The sequence below is a fragment of the Taeniopygia guttata genome, chromosome 2 (assembly GCF_048771995.1).
Source record: "Taeniopygia guttata chromosome 2, bTaeGut7.mat, whole genome shotgun sequence".
NCBI classification, from domain to species: Eukaryota; Metazoa; Chordata; class Aves; order Passeriformes; family Estrildidae; genus Taeniopygia; species Taeniopygia guttata.
The window spans coordinates 132,287,983-132,300,477 of record NC_133026.1 but is presented as its reverse complement, the minus strand read 5'-3'; the positions used below and the strand labels follow the sequence as shown (position 1 = coordinate 132,300,477).

The following is a 12,495-nucleotide window of genomic DNA, read 5'->3' as shown; positions in this document are numbered from 1 at the left end:
TAAATTTATATCTCTAGCTAATTTCAATGAGATCTTTCTGCAAGTAATGATGCTTGTATGCAGCCCTAAATGTCCTTTGTCATCAATTTCTTGCTAAATTTTTAAGCACTGGAAAGTAGACAATAAGTATCAAAGCAGAGAAAACAGACAGATATTGGTAGATAATCAGTTTAAATCTTCTGCTTGGCTTTGTTTTAGTTTTTCTGGGAATAAAGCCCAAGCCTCCATTCTCAAACAGCAGTTTTAAAATTGAATATCAATCATAAACTAATGGACATACTTGGTACCTTAAAAAGAGCAGAAGAAACAAAGCAAATGCTTTTTCAGCTTGCAAAAAAATATCGTCAATTTGCCAGGTAATATGCTTTTTTTACCTGGATTTCAGAGTAGTTAGTATACAAAAACAAAGACATTTACCACTAGTATCTACAGTTGCCTAGAACATATTTAAATACGAGAGAATACTGTTGGGAACAACAGTGAAAGTGCCATTAATGATAAGAAACACCAATATATTTTTAATGTCATTAATAAAGAACCACAGCTTTCTTTTGTGACAAAGCTCATGAGGGTAACAACAGTAATAATATTGAAAAGGGTCAAACTGAATTACTGATATACTATATGCCTGCTTTAATTTAAATGTCAATTATTTATTAAACAGCTTTGATGGGATTCAATATAGTGTAGTTTTTCAAGGCTTAGATTTTGATTGCGTATTGATTTTTCATGTTCTTGGTTTCCAGAATTCTTTCCAGTTCTCTCCTTACATGTATAAGTTTATGTTCAATTAAATAGCTCATTGAATTACTTGACTTCAGATTTAACTAGCATGTAATAGTAATTTTAAAATTACTGTTTCTAGGGTCTGAGGATTCTGCTGCCTCTCAGGAAAATGAACTAAGCATCCACAATCAAAACCCAAATGTATTTTGCAAAATTGTAGTTGAAATCAAAACCTCAAAGTAGATTCAGAAAGTACCCTAAGAAAGCCATGTTACTGACGTTAACTAACCTATTCTGTTTATTTTGCTGTCAAGACACAAAGTGAAAGCTACACTGTGCAAGTGTGAAGGTTTCTAACATAGTACAGCCAGTACCACAGAAGTATCAACACAAAAAAGAGGATCGTGCAAAGCTCTACACTTCTATCTTTTAGACTGCTGTATTTGCCTAAGATATCAAGTTCATAGCCAAGTTGAAGGTTATCTAAGATCCTATCCTATATTTTATACATGTGGTCAATCATTTTTATAAAACAAAACACCCATATGACATGTATTTTTAAAACCCTGCAAAATCTTAGCTGATAGAGTACCTTGACCTGTCAATACTGATCCTCTGCAATTGCATTACAGCCACCTTTCTGTGTCTCCAATCAAACTAGGGTAGGGCTATGTAAAAAACTGTAAAAATTCTTTTCATTTTGCAAAATGAATTCTCTTTTAAGAAATTATGTTCTAAATGAGACAAACCCCCTTAAAATAAGTGGCATGTACTTCTGTCAGCAGTATTTGGGCTTTCCTAAGCATCAGAATGTCTCTGTAGCTTCTATTCCAGACTGCATGATTTGCAGCAGTACATTGTTACTATACATCTGTCCCTTTTAGAGATCTGAATATATATCTGAGAGATACAAACACTAACTAATGGTTTCTGGCTATCCTTGATTAAACCTAATCAAATATTCCTGGTAATTCCATTCATATCTCATTTAATTCTGGAAAAAGATTATCCACACCTGAAGTTAAGAGACAACAGTTAATCAGCATTAATGTCAGGCCTTTACAGGTTCTGAAATAACTTTCCCAAGACACAAGATTGTTATGAGATCATATAATTAAAGTCTTTATGATAGAGCATAAATAGAAAGGCAAATCCTTACTGAGCTCTACTATTTGTTACATTTCTGAGCATTTCATTTCCAAATTTTAAAGTATTATTACATCTGTTTGGCCTAACATGATTCCTAGTTTTTAGGGTTGGGTGAATGGTTGGGGGATGTTTTTGTAGAAAGAAGAAAGAAGGGCTATGTTTATTGTTAAAAGGAAAAGCAAAAATCTATATTAGGAAAAAGTACTCTCTCCCTGATTAGTATGTAACAATGAACTGAAAGGGTGAGTACTGAATACTTTCACTTTATGGTTCTCCATTTTAATTAGGTCAGTGATTTCATCCTTCTGCCAAGATGACTAAGAACAAAGAAATACATTGTAGCCACATATAAATGAAAAAGTCATGATAACCCTTAAGAACTATAAATACTGCACTATTCAGTTCTTGTCAACTAGTTTGAAAAATACAGAACTCTTAAGAGTACATCTACATTTCAGTACTAAAACGAAGTTCAATTTAACAATACTTTCTACAAATGGTCATTTAAACAAGATATTTATATCTCTAGTGTAATTTTAAAATATACAAGCAAAAGTTTAGCTGAAAAAAAAAAAGTCCTGGCATTTCAGTAGTGATAATTTGTTAGGTAGTCCCAGACATCTTTTCAGAACTTCTTTCTAACCACGTAACATGAAAATATACTAAAGTAATAAAATCTAAAGCAAAACCCAAACTGCCTAGATGCTGAAGTATAGCCTGGGTAGACAAGGCAATGACATGCATTTCAGAAATACCCAGTTATTCTTCTCAAAAGGCAAATCTAATACTGCAAAAAACACAGCAGTAGCAACCTAAGGAACTAACAAAAAATCATAACCATAAAACTCTGTGGATGCAACATAACTAAGGATATTGCATGGTCTACTGAGCATGGGGGATGCTGATTGAAATGTTTGGATCAGTACACCACAGGTCCTTCATAGCAACTCCCAGGTAACTTTCTTGAAAGCAAACATTTTGGGCTATTTTGAAATAAAGTATTCAAGAGGCACCTTCATGTCCTGGAGCAAAAACTCACAACCATATAAAACTGTTTACAGACTAAATCTAACCCAAATAAATATTTTTTAATTGTGATCCTAATTTGGAAAGCAATTACCCAAAGGGGTGGGTTTTTCCCTGTAGATTCCTTCCCTTCCATTTCTAGTCACACAGCCATAAGCACACCACATTCCAGTGAGTGCTGCCATGTAACATAAAAACATCTCCAGCAGTAAATTACTCCCTTCTTTCTATGAGTTCTGGCACTGGTGCTACATTTAAATAAAAGGTATGCAGATACAACCTTGTAAGAAATACAAATTATTCAAATGTATGCAAACTGAGACCACTGTTGGAGTCTGCAACACATAAGTTTTTCCTTCTTTCTTTTTCTCTTTTACAAAGCTGAGATGACTTCCAATTCATCATTGCCTATAAGATACCTTTAACTAACTCTTTTCATCAGTTTGATTTTAACTTAATCTAGTTGACAATAAAATCCTTGATTTCAAAATACAGGAAGTTTAACCTGCACAGCATGTTTCCATGTAATATAGAAACACCTCTCTCATTTGAGTCAAGTATGTTCTGTAAGAGCAGAAAGGAATACTCTGTGACATCTTTTGGTATTGTTATCTTTGGTATTGTTGTATCTTCCCAACCACACACAAAAGTTTTGATTATCACTGGGGCTTAAAAAAGGGCATTGAAACTTACTCAAATATCTACAAAACTTGCAGGTTTACTTGATGCTATATTTGTTAAATACTACCATAAACTCCTTTTATGATAGTCAGTGTTTCCAATTCTATTTTTGGATTTTTTCCAATTCTAGTTTTGTAACTGGTACTTCATTTGCCTAAAATAACTGTATGTAAAATTCAATTCTCCACAGTAAAAAGACTGCTATTAATCTTAATTATATTCTGTCACTGAACAAAGTTAGGTAATCTGCTGTTCTTGCAGAGCACCATCCTTTTTAAAGGAAATTATTACTCCCTTTAAAGAAAAATATTAGAAAATCCTAGAGAAGGACCAAAAACCTCAAAGAAAAACTCTATTGGTATTAAAATATGAGTCTTAATCATGACAGAAAATTACATAGAATGGTATATGAAAGCTGTATCTATATGGATTAGGTTTTTAAGAGTGTTTACCATCTTTATATGTGTAAGTTCAATATGAAATGTGTCTTGTTAGGTGGTCCCAGACATCTTTTCAGAACTACTGATACTGACTGCATCTTGAGTCACATATGATGTTTTGATTGTATATTAGAACATCAGAATCTATGGATCTGACAATTTTCCATAACCCAGATTTTCCAAAAGACTAGTTTTTCCAAAAGACAAAATAAAAGGAAATATTACTCAGTTTTTGAGTAAAAATATATTTTCTCAAGTCCCAGCAGTACTTACCAGAGGGAACAATTCTAGAATGCCTACAAAAAATAGTTATTTTATGGTATTTATTACATTTCTCTCTATAGAACCTATGATGTAAATAATAAATAAGAATTTTACCCTCTCTATCAAATACAGTAATAATATACAGCACTTCACAATTGCTGCTCTGAGGAGCTCACAGTCTAAATAGATATACTAAGCAAAGAGCAGGGAAGAGTGGTAAAACATAAAAGCATATACAGCAGTGACAGCAAACATCACATGATTAGATGTGATTATTTCCTGGAATATCTAGACTATCTCATATAAGCAATTCACAACACATAAGGTGACAAATAAATTAATATAATAGAGTGATGATCCGAGAAACCAAGAGCTTTCTTTTCATGAAGTTTTGTTTCCAAAGTGGAAATAAATACTGTAAACATTGGAAATACTAAATTAAAAAGTCTGATGAGACAAACACAGTAATACCACATAAAGACCCTCAGTGGTATAACCAAAGACTGCAATTGATATCTCGTGGCTTGCTATTAAGTAAATTAAAAGGTTTTAATACTGTAAAGTATAAGGGGATTTTTTTTTAAGCAAAAAAATTTTAACTTTTTGAAAGACTACCTCAATTCAATATTTTTTCCCATAATATTTACAAATTACCTACTAATTCAGCAAATGTATTACACTATAAAATACTTGCAATAAAAACATTATTTGATTAAATGAATGGCTAACATAAAACTTGTCAAATATCCTCCAATGTTTATATATAAACATGTGCCTGAATATCTGCTAATCCTGGAAATGCACGTACATAACTGCTGAAATGCTTTTATTTATCATAGGGTAAATTCTAGGTTTTTAAAAATGGGTACATGTCCAGATACTTTTCTAATGACAATCATATTTAGATAGTATTATTTATATTGTCTTTTTTTCACGTAGAATCCAGTAAAATTTATGAGCCACAGGTCTAAAAATAAAGACTAAATCATTATGACAATAATTCTGAATATGTCTGTGCAATCAAGTAACATCAATTGCAGTTGGGTTTGTTTTTCCCTATCCAGCCTCTGAAAAAAAGCCTTTCAGGTGAAAAACAAGCCCTTCTTTATGTACAGACCTTCATAAGACTCTATCTCCTTGTCTCCATTGTCTACGGAAAGTCACAAAAACAAAACAAACAAACAAACAAACAAAAAAAGGAACCAAAGCACAGGGGTTAAAAAACAACAGAATTTTTAAAAAGATACAATATACATGCTAAGAAGGATTAAAAAAAAGGAGTGTATATGGCCATTTAGACTGATTTTGCACGGCACACCTAGTTACTAGAAACAGAAGTGTGAAAATGTATTTGTTGTCAAGAATGCATTTATATACCTTTGTTTCTAAACATTTCAGAAACTATCTCCATCAACCAGTGCTTAAAGAGAAGCACAATTACAGTACCAGTAAAACTTGAGTAATGAAATAGCTGACATTTCTTATTTTAAAGATTATTACCTGTCTTCTTGCTCTTCTTGTTTCAAGATGCAGAGGTTTTATATTAACATTCTGTAATACACTCCATTGAGCCCACAAGTGATCACTAGGTTCCTGACTCCCAAAAGAGTCAGAATTCTGTCACTAGACAACATACTAAAGATCATTTCCTGTGCCTGTTGAAGTCAATGACAAAACACCTACTGAATTCAAAAGGAACAGGATCATGCTAATAGTCCACCTTGTTTTGTGTGCATTATACTGCTGATTATTCATGTCAGCCAAGAGTATTGTAGATATTAAAACATAATAGAAGAAAACACAGTACAAAATACAATACCATTAGCAAATCCCAGCTCTGTACACAAAAACTCAAGAGATTTCAACTGTAATGGCAAAAGAAAAACAATGAATATAATCGACCTTCATGAACAATTTGGAAATATCATTAGGGAGAAAACCATCCACTTACTTCTCTCCAACGTCCCCTTTGGTGGGAGCTGCGGTAGCTGCCTGCCCCTTCGCCCTGCTACTGGAGTACTTGATGGACTTGTCTGGACAGACCCAGTTCGAGGATGTGACCTATGAGACACATATCAAAACAAACCACAGCCATTAAATGACAAAGTCATTCTTAAATATCGCCAAGAACTGATAATGGGACTAAGTAGACTTTACATCACTCGGGACCCTTTCAGTCCCACAGGGAAATTATTATCTCTATTCAGAAAAAGACCTGATTAAAAAGAGAAATCTCTCCATTAAAAGGAAGCCAAATTAAGGCTGAGGATGCTTCCATAAGATGCTTTTTCACACAGTCAAGCCAGAAAATGTGTTGTGTGCATATTCATGTGCATATGGATATAATAGCCACATACACATAAATTTATTCACAAGTCAAATTCAATTATCTTTACTCAGCTTATATTTTTTTAATTACCTCTGAGTTGCAGTGAGATTACATGAATTTGTCTAAACAGAGTAATGAACTGAGGAAAGACAATGATATTTGACCCAATTTTCACTGGGGATTTGATGATACTAACTCTAACTTTCAGAAAACAAAATAATGTATTCTGCAGTTCTGAAATACAGAGAGGCTTTCCTGAACATGATTTAGACCAGAATGTGCTCATCTTTTTATTGTATTATGTTTGTTTAAGCTAAGAATAATGTATAGAAATCCTCAAAATATCAATAAGGGGTACTCAAACAGGAACAGTACAGACTATGGCACAGTAAAATGTAGTCAGAGAAAATGGTGGTTAAAATGATAAGTAATAGACAAAGTTAGTACAGTGCATCTAAAGAAACTTTTTTTTAAAAAAAAATAGTTTCATTTGATGTTATGATGGTTGTTCCATAAGCAATGTCTGATGAACACAAATAATTTCTCATTCTGTAAGAGAAGAATATGATAGTTATGAGGTGCTTTATGTGGAAACCATCCAGGATTCCTGACAAATGAGAAATCATAAACAAATGTAGTTAAATACTGTTAGCAAGCAATTTGCAATGGTAGTCACACCATTATATCCAGAGTAAAATATAAATAGTGTGTTCACACTGAAAGGGTTAGTATCTATTGCTGCTAGTGATCAGCTAAGGATGAGGCGATACCAATTAGCTACTGGGAAAATAAAATGGTGAGCTGGTGGGGCAGAAGGGGTTTAGTCCGATTGATTTGTCTGTTTCACCTCGGTAAGGCAGGTGAAGGAGGGGCAGATCTTCCAGTCATTAATGAAGGCATCGACCTGATGAGGTTTGAGTCAGGACGCTCTGTGGATCGGGAGCGGGAGTTGGTCCGCTCTAGCACAGGACGTTGCTCTGTTGATCTGGATCTTTGATATGGCTGTCTATCTGCTGCTTCACAATTCCTGTAATGTTAGTCAAAAAGCAGCTCAGTTGAACTTTGACTTTTCTATTAGTTATAAAATATGCTGCATGATACTGGTTTGGAGCAAATCGTTTTATTATATACATTTTTAGGGGGAATAAATTTTCTAAGATAACTTCTTGATAACATACAGTTTTGACTTGCTCCGTACTCTTGATAAATGGGCTGAAATGTTTCCAATGTCTCCGTAATGACTATCCATGCAATAGTCTGTTTCCTGACAATTTCTGGGTTAAAATATTGTTATTTTTTCAATTAATGCATCAACCTGGGAATAAAAGAGGAGCTGACATAATATTAAGTCTCAATAAAGCTGAAAACTCATTAATAGTGCAGCTTAATTGTGCATTTTTTTCATATTAATAGATTTTTTCAGATTTCTTACAGATTGCATTCTCTCTAGGGGTAGCATTCTTGTTTGTAGGAAAGTCCACAATCTAGATGTTATAATTACGATGTAGAACTGTTAACTATTATTAGACTTGGGAATGTCTTTTATATATAGGCTGGTCAATAAGTGATATATTCATATGTGGTGCTGAGACTGTATCCAGATGAAAATCTACATCACTAGTACTTACAGAGGTTTCAACAACTAGAAAAAAATTGGTTTGTAATTCAAAAATTCTTTTAACACACAGCCCATGGAACTGTACCAAAACAGCAGTGGAAAAAGTTATTGTTAGGGATGTAATGGGAAGAAATTAGACTGAGTAAAAGAGAATTTCTTGATCAAGCAGTGATATCTTCTACTATCTTAGGCAATTAATCAGCCCATTACTTTCAGATATTAATCAAGCCCCACCTTTTTTTTCAAATGCAATTGGTGTTTTCAAGGAGTAATATTTGTTAGCAATATCCTCAAATACACTAAACCAACGGAATTTAAAGAGTAAAATCCATTCCCTAATGGAGCTATTTATTAAAACCACATCCTCCCAGCTCTCCTTGAGTAACTGAACAGATACAGAATACAAATGGGAAATGTGTACCCTTCAGGACCTTTCCTTGAGCGAAGTCATGCATTTTACAATGAAGTCAGTTAATACAATGAGTGGCTTGATGGTGATTAAGTGTAACAAGAAGTCAAATTTTAATTAGTATCAAAAAGGAGAGAGACATACCACAGCTTTATTATGAAGACTTTTATGTTAGTAACAGCATTTTATTTCTAAAAGCATTGAAAAAGAATATAGCAGCTTACTTTGCCAAACACGTTTATAAAACATTCATTAAAAACAGTCTTTTCAGGCCTTCCATTAGGTCATAATTGCACTCCTAAAGCATACGAAGGACTTGCCACAGACAGATTCAGAATAATACCATACATTATGAACCTACATCTAAAAGCTCCTAACAAGCAAGCGCACCACAGTGAGACACAGAAATGGTAATTATAAGCTGAGGCACTAGAGATTGTAGGAAAAGTACAACAAGCCTGGCACGAAACCACAAGAAGATTACCTCACTTCTTCTTCTATCAGTTCTGTTTCTGAATAGGAAGCTTCATCAGCAAAAACATCCACTGTCTCGCTTCTTTTACATTGTTGACAGACAGAGAAACACAACCTTAGCTTTGATAGGAATGTTGTTTAGTTTAAGTAACTGTTAAAGAGATGTTTCAGTGTCATGGAAGGTGAAAAAAATGTCACCCATCTGCATCAAGGTAAGAAATGACCATTGAATACATTATTTGACTATGGGAATAAATTCCAAGAAAAAATATTCCTAAATTTAAGAAAATTACAAAGAAGAATTATATCCAGGTCTTGAAAAACCCACCCTTATCTTGTTTATCCACATATTTAAGAATATTAGTGAGCCCACAGAGACTTTTTTAGGTGTCAGCATTTCTCCTGTCAGTGAGTAGAGGACTGCTGGAGCACCCTCTACCCTGGAGCAGCAGGGTCTGGGCAATATGGTAAGGGTATCACTCTGTACTCCATTCCTCTCTCCTTCCAACAGCCAGTAGGACACACAGAGGAACAGGTGAGTGGCAACCACATGCTTCTCATAAAGACTTCATGAGGAGTTAAGGTTCCCTTTTGTTACTCTTAAGGCCTCATTCTTTTTAGCTCCATAGGTATAAAAAGTAGTTTTTAGGCTATTAGGGGTCTGACCTATTGCCTGATTAGAAGGAAGAAGGCGTTTTTACCATTGGGATCAATACCAATGGCTTAGCGGGCAGGTTTTGTGTTCTGCAGAACATCATGGAGCAACTGCAGATAAACAAATAAAGGCCACAAAAATGTCACACTCAGTAGCTAATAGAGAGTTTGCAACAACCTCCAGTGGGCATTTCCTTCAAGTGCAAAAACAACTGGGAGTTCCTCGGAGTGAAGTAGAGGGTGGCTTTTGGCAGTAAGCCTCTGAAGCTGTGGCAATGCTCTTTTGTAGACTGAAGGATTTGAAGACTAAGCTGAGTCCTGAGGTCAAACTGATTGTCACCCTCAGGTTCCAGGCTACAAATTGCAATCCTCTCACTAACCACTACAGCAAATAGAGGGCTATTTCAAGGGGACAGTCTTCCACTTGAAAGCTTCACAACTGGGGTTTTACATCATACATATATAAAGAGCAATTCAAAAAATAGTTTTACTCTCTGGCCTTCATCCTTACTTATTCTTTTATGCTTTTAACAGTAAACACACATACTACATGATCCCAGTCTTCAGCAACTGTCCCTTCTATAGGAAAATTATCATTCATATCTATCATATACTTGTGCAGTGAAACTCCTGCCTTACCACTGTAAATAATTATGCATGAATATCAAAATCTAGCCACAGTTATCGGAGGAAGTTAAATTAAAAATGGAAATTTCTAACTTTTCAGATATCATTCTTAAAGACTTATGCTTACAAATTATCTAGATGAAACTTTCTTCTTTTCTCATTACAAATTGTATCATATGAATTACTGATTTTTAAAGTGGGAAATATGGTAGTCTTAGTTAAATTATTCAACATCCATATAATATTTTAAGGCACACTAGCACTGTTTACCTTTGTTAACAGACTTTTCATTATGAAAATACAGGTAATGAAATGTCAAATAATGACCTCCTCCATCTAGTATTGACTTTTGTAGCACCCTTCTACTTTTGCTAGGGAATACAGGCATGGTAGATGGCTAATTTCCATGCCAAAATCTGCAAGACTTGCAAGCATAGCTCTCTCTCCCTTGCTCTGAGGAGAAGGTACAGCAGTGTTTGCTTCTAAACCAAGCAAGCCGACCACTATGAGACAGTCTGAGCTCTCTGTAAGTCACAACACAGAAAGCTCTGTGAGTATTTACAGTCTAACTTCTTGTTCCAAACCCATAAAATATTAGAACTAGAATCTGATATCATTTAGGTACCACTGTAAACTCTGGTTGCTGTTGTACCTAAACAAAGGTGCTACCAAGTTTTATTTTATATATTGATTTATTATACATATATATTGCAAATTTCAAAAGTGAACTCTGTTCCCAGTGCAGTAAATAATACTTTCTGATTTTTAATTTTTCAGATTTGTTACTTTTCTTAAAAAAATAAAAATTATTTCCAACATTTTTTCCCCCAAAATGACTGAAAACAATTTATTTAAAAGCCCATGTCATTTTTTTTACTCTGTATAAATGATGAGATCATGCCAATCACCATTTTAGCATTAAGTTTTCTTGTAACAAAAAACTGAAGAAATAAAAATAGAATTGTTGTAGGTTTACAGTACACTATAATTCAGCTCCTAGTGCATCTTTTTCATCTAGAAACACTAAACAGAACAAGAAAAATACAACACCACACTTTCTAAGTATCATAATTTCAAACTCCAGCTAATATACAATGGCAATACCTGTCAGTGTCTGTGGATGGCTGCTGGATTTCAATCCTTGGACATGTTATTCTTCTACTAGCTATAGGTACTTTGCTGTTTAGTCACAGACACAAGATCCTCTGTTAGCATAACATAGATAAGCATGTCTAAAACCAAATGAGATTTCTAGTACCAAAAAAACTTAAATTTGAGTTATAAATATTGCAATGAAAAATGGGAAAGAGCTGTCAAAGTTCTAGAAAAACTGGTGACAGGATACGTCAGCAAATAACTTATCTACACTCATAAAGGAAAACTCATCTACACTCATGAAGGAACTTAATATAAAATCATGTGCTGCTATAGTTTTTAAAAGACAGGAGTGTAAAGCTTTTAGGTACTCTGGTTTAAAAAAAAAAGGTAAAGGAAGATATTTTGGTTGCTGTAATACTGTATAATGTTTTTATATATGTTGTACATATATATATATACATGCATCTATACGCTGATATGATCTGGTCACACGCATATTACCCTGTGGTATATGTGATAACTACCAGTATATCTCCATGCCAGTGACAGGCATGATGGAACTGTAACATGACAGATTCTGAACCATTCTGCTAACTCAGCTAAGCAGACAAAGCAGGGATCTCTGTTGCGATCCCAGGCACGTTGTGCTCCACACTCCTGTGTTCTGCTGCAGCACAGAAATGCAGCAGCTCACAGCTTGCTCAGGTATCTGGGCCTGACACTGCAGTACTTCATGACTGTTGTCAATACAGCTGACCGTGCTAACGCATGGCTTGGTGCAATTATGAAAATGCTTAAGGAAAGCATATGCATCTACACCTGTTGAGATTTACTCTCCAAAATATGTGTCATCACTGATATATTTGCTGAGGAATAGCAAGTCATGCTTCACATAGGGGGTTGAAGCAGGCAATGTTTTTTCCAACCCAAATTATTGTATGATTCTGTGGATGCAGTTAGGAGTATATACTAGCTTTACAATCAAATATCAATAAAACAA

General features: G+C 34.4%; 1 protein-coding gene across 50 annotated transcripts in view; it reads right to left on the bottom strand.

The window, feature by feature from the left end:
- The window catches only part of RIMS2 (regulating synaptic membrane exocytosis 2), a 447,420-nt gene that overhangs the window by 124,358 nt on the left and 310,567 nt on the right, over nucleotides 1–12,495 (bottom strand). For 32 of the 50 annotated variants that reach the window (XM_072924886.1, XM_072924887.1, XM_072924890.1 and 29 more), the window contains 3 exons: nucleotides 9,127–9,198; nucleotides 7,463–7,642; nucleotides 6,238–6,347 (listed from right to left, as the gene is read on the bottom strand). In XM_072924886.1, the coding sequence (XP_072780987.1) occupies nucleotides 6,238–6,347; nucleotides 7,463–7,642; nucleotides 9,127–9,198 (362 nt within the window). Of the gene's footprint in view, nucleotides 1–5,403; nucleotides 5,437–6,237; nucleotides 6,348–7,462; nucleotides 7,643–9,126; nucleotides 9,199–12,495 lie in introns of all 50 variants that reach the window. The other 18 variants (XM_072924896.1, XM_072924875.1, XM_072924882.1 and 15 more) reach the window with 4 other exon arrangements.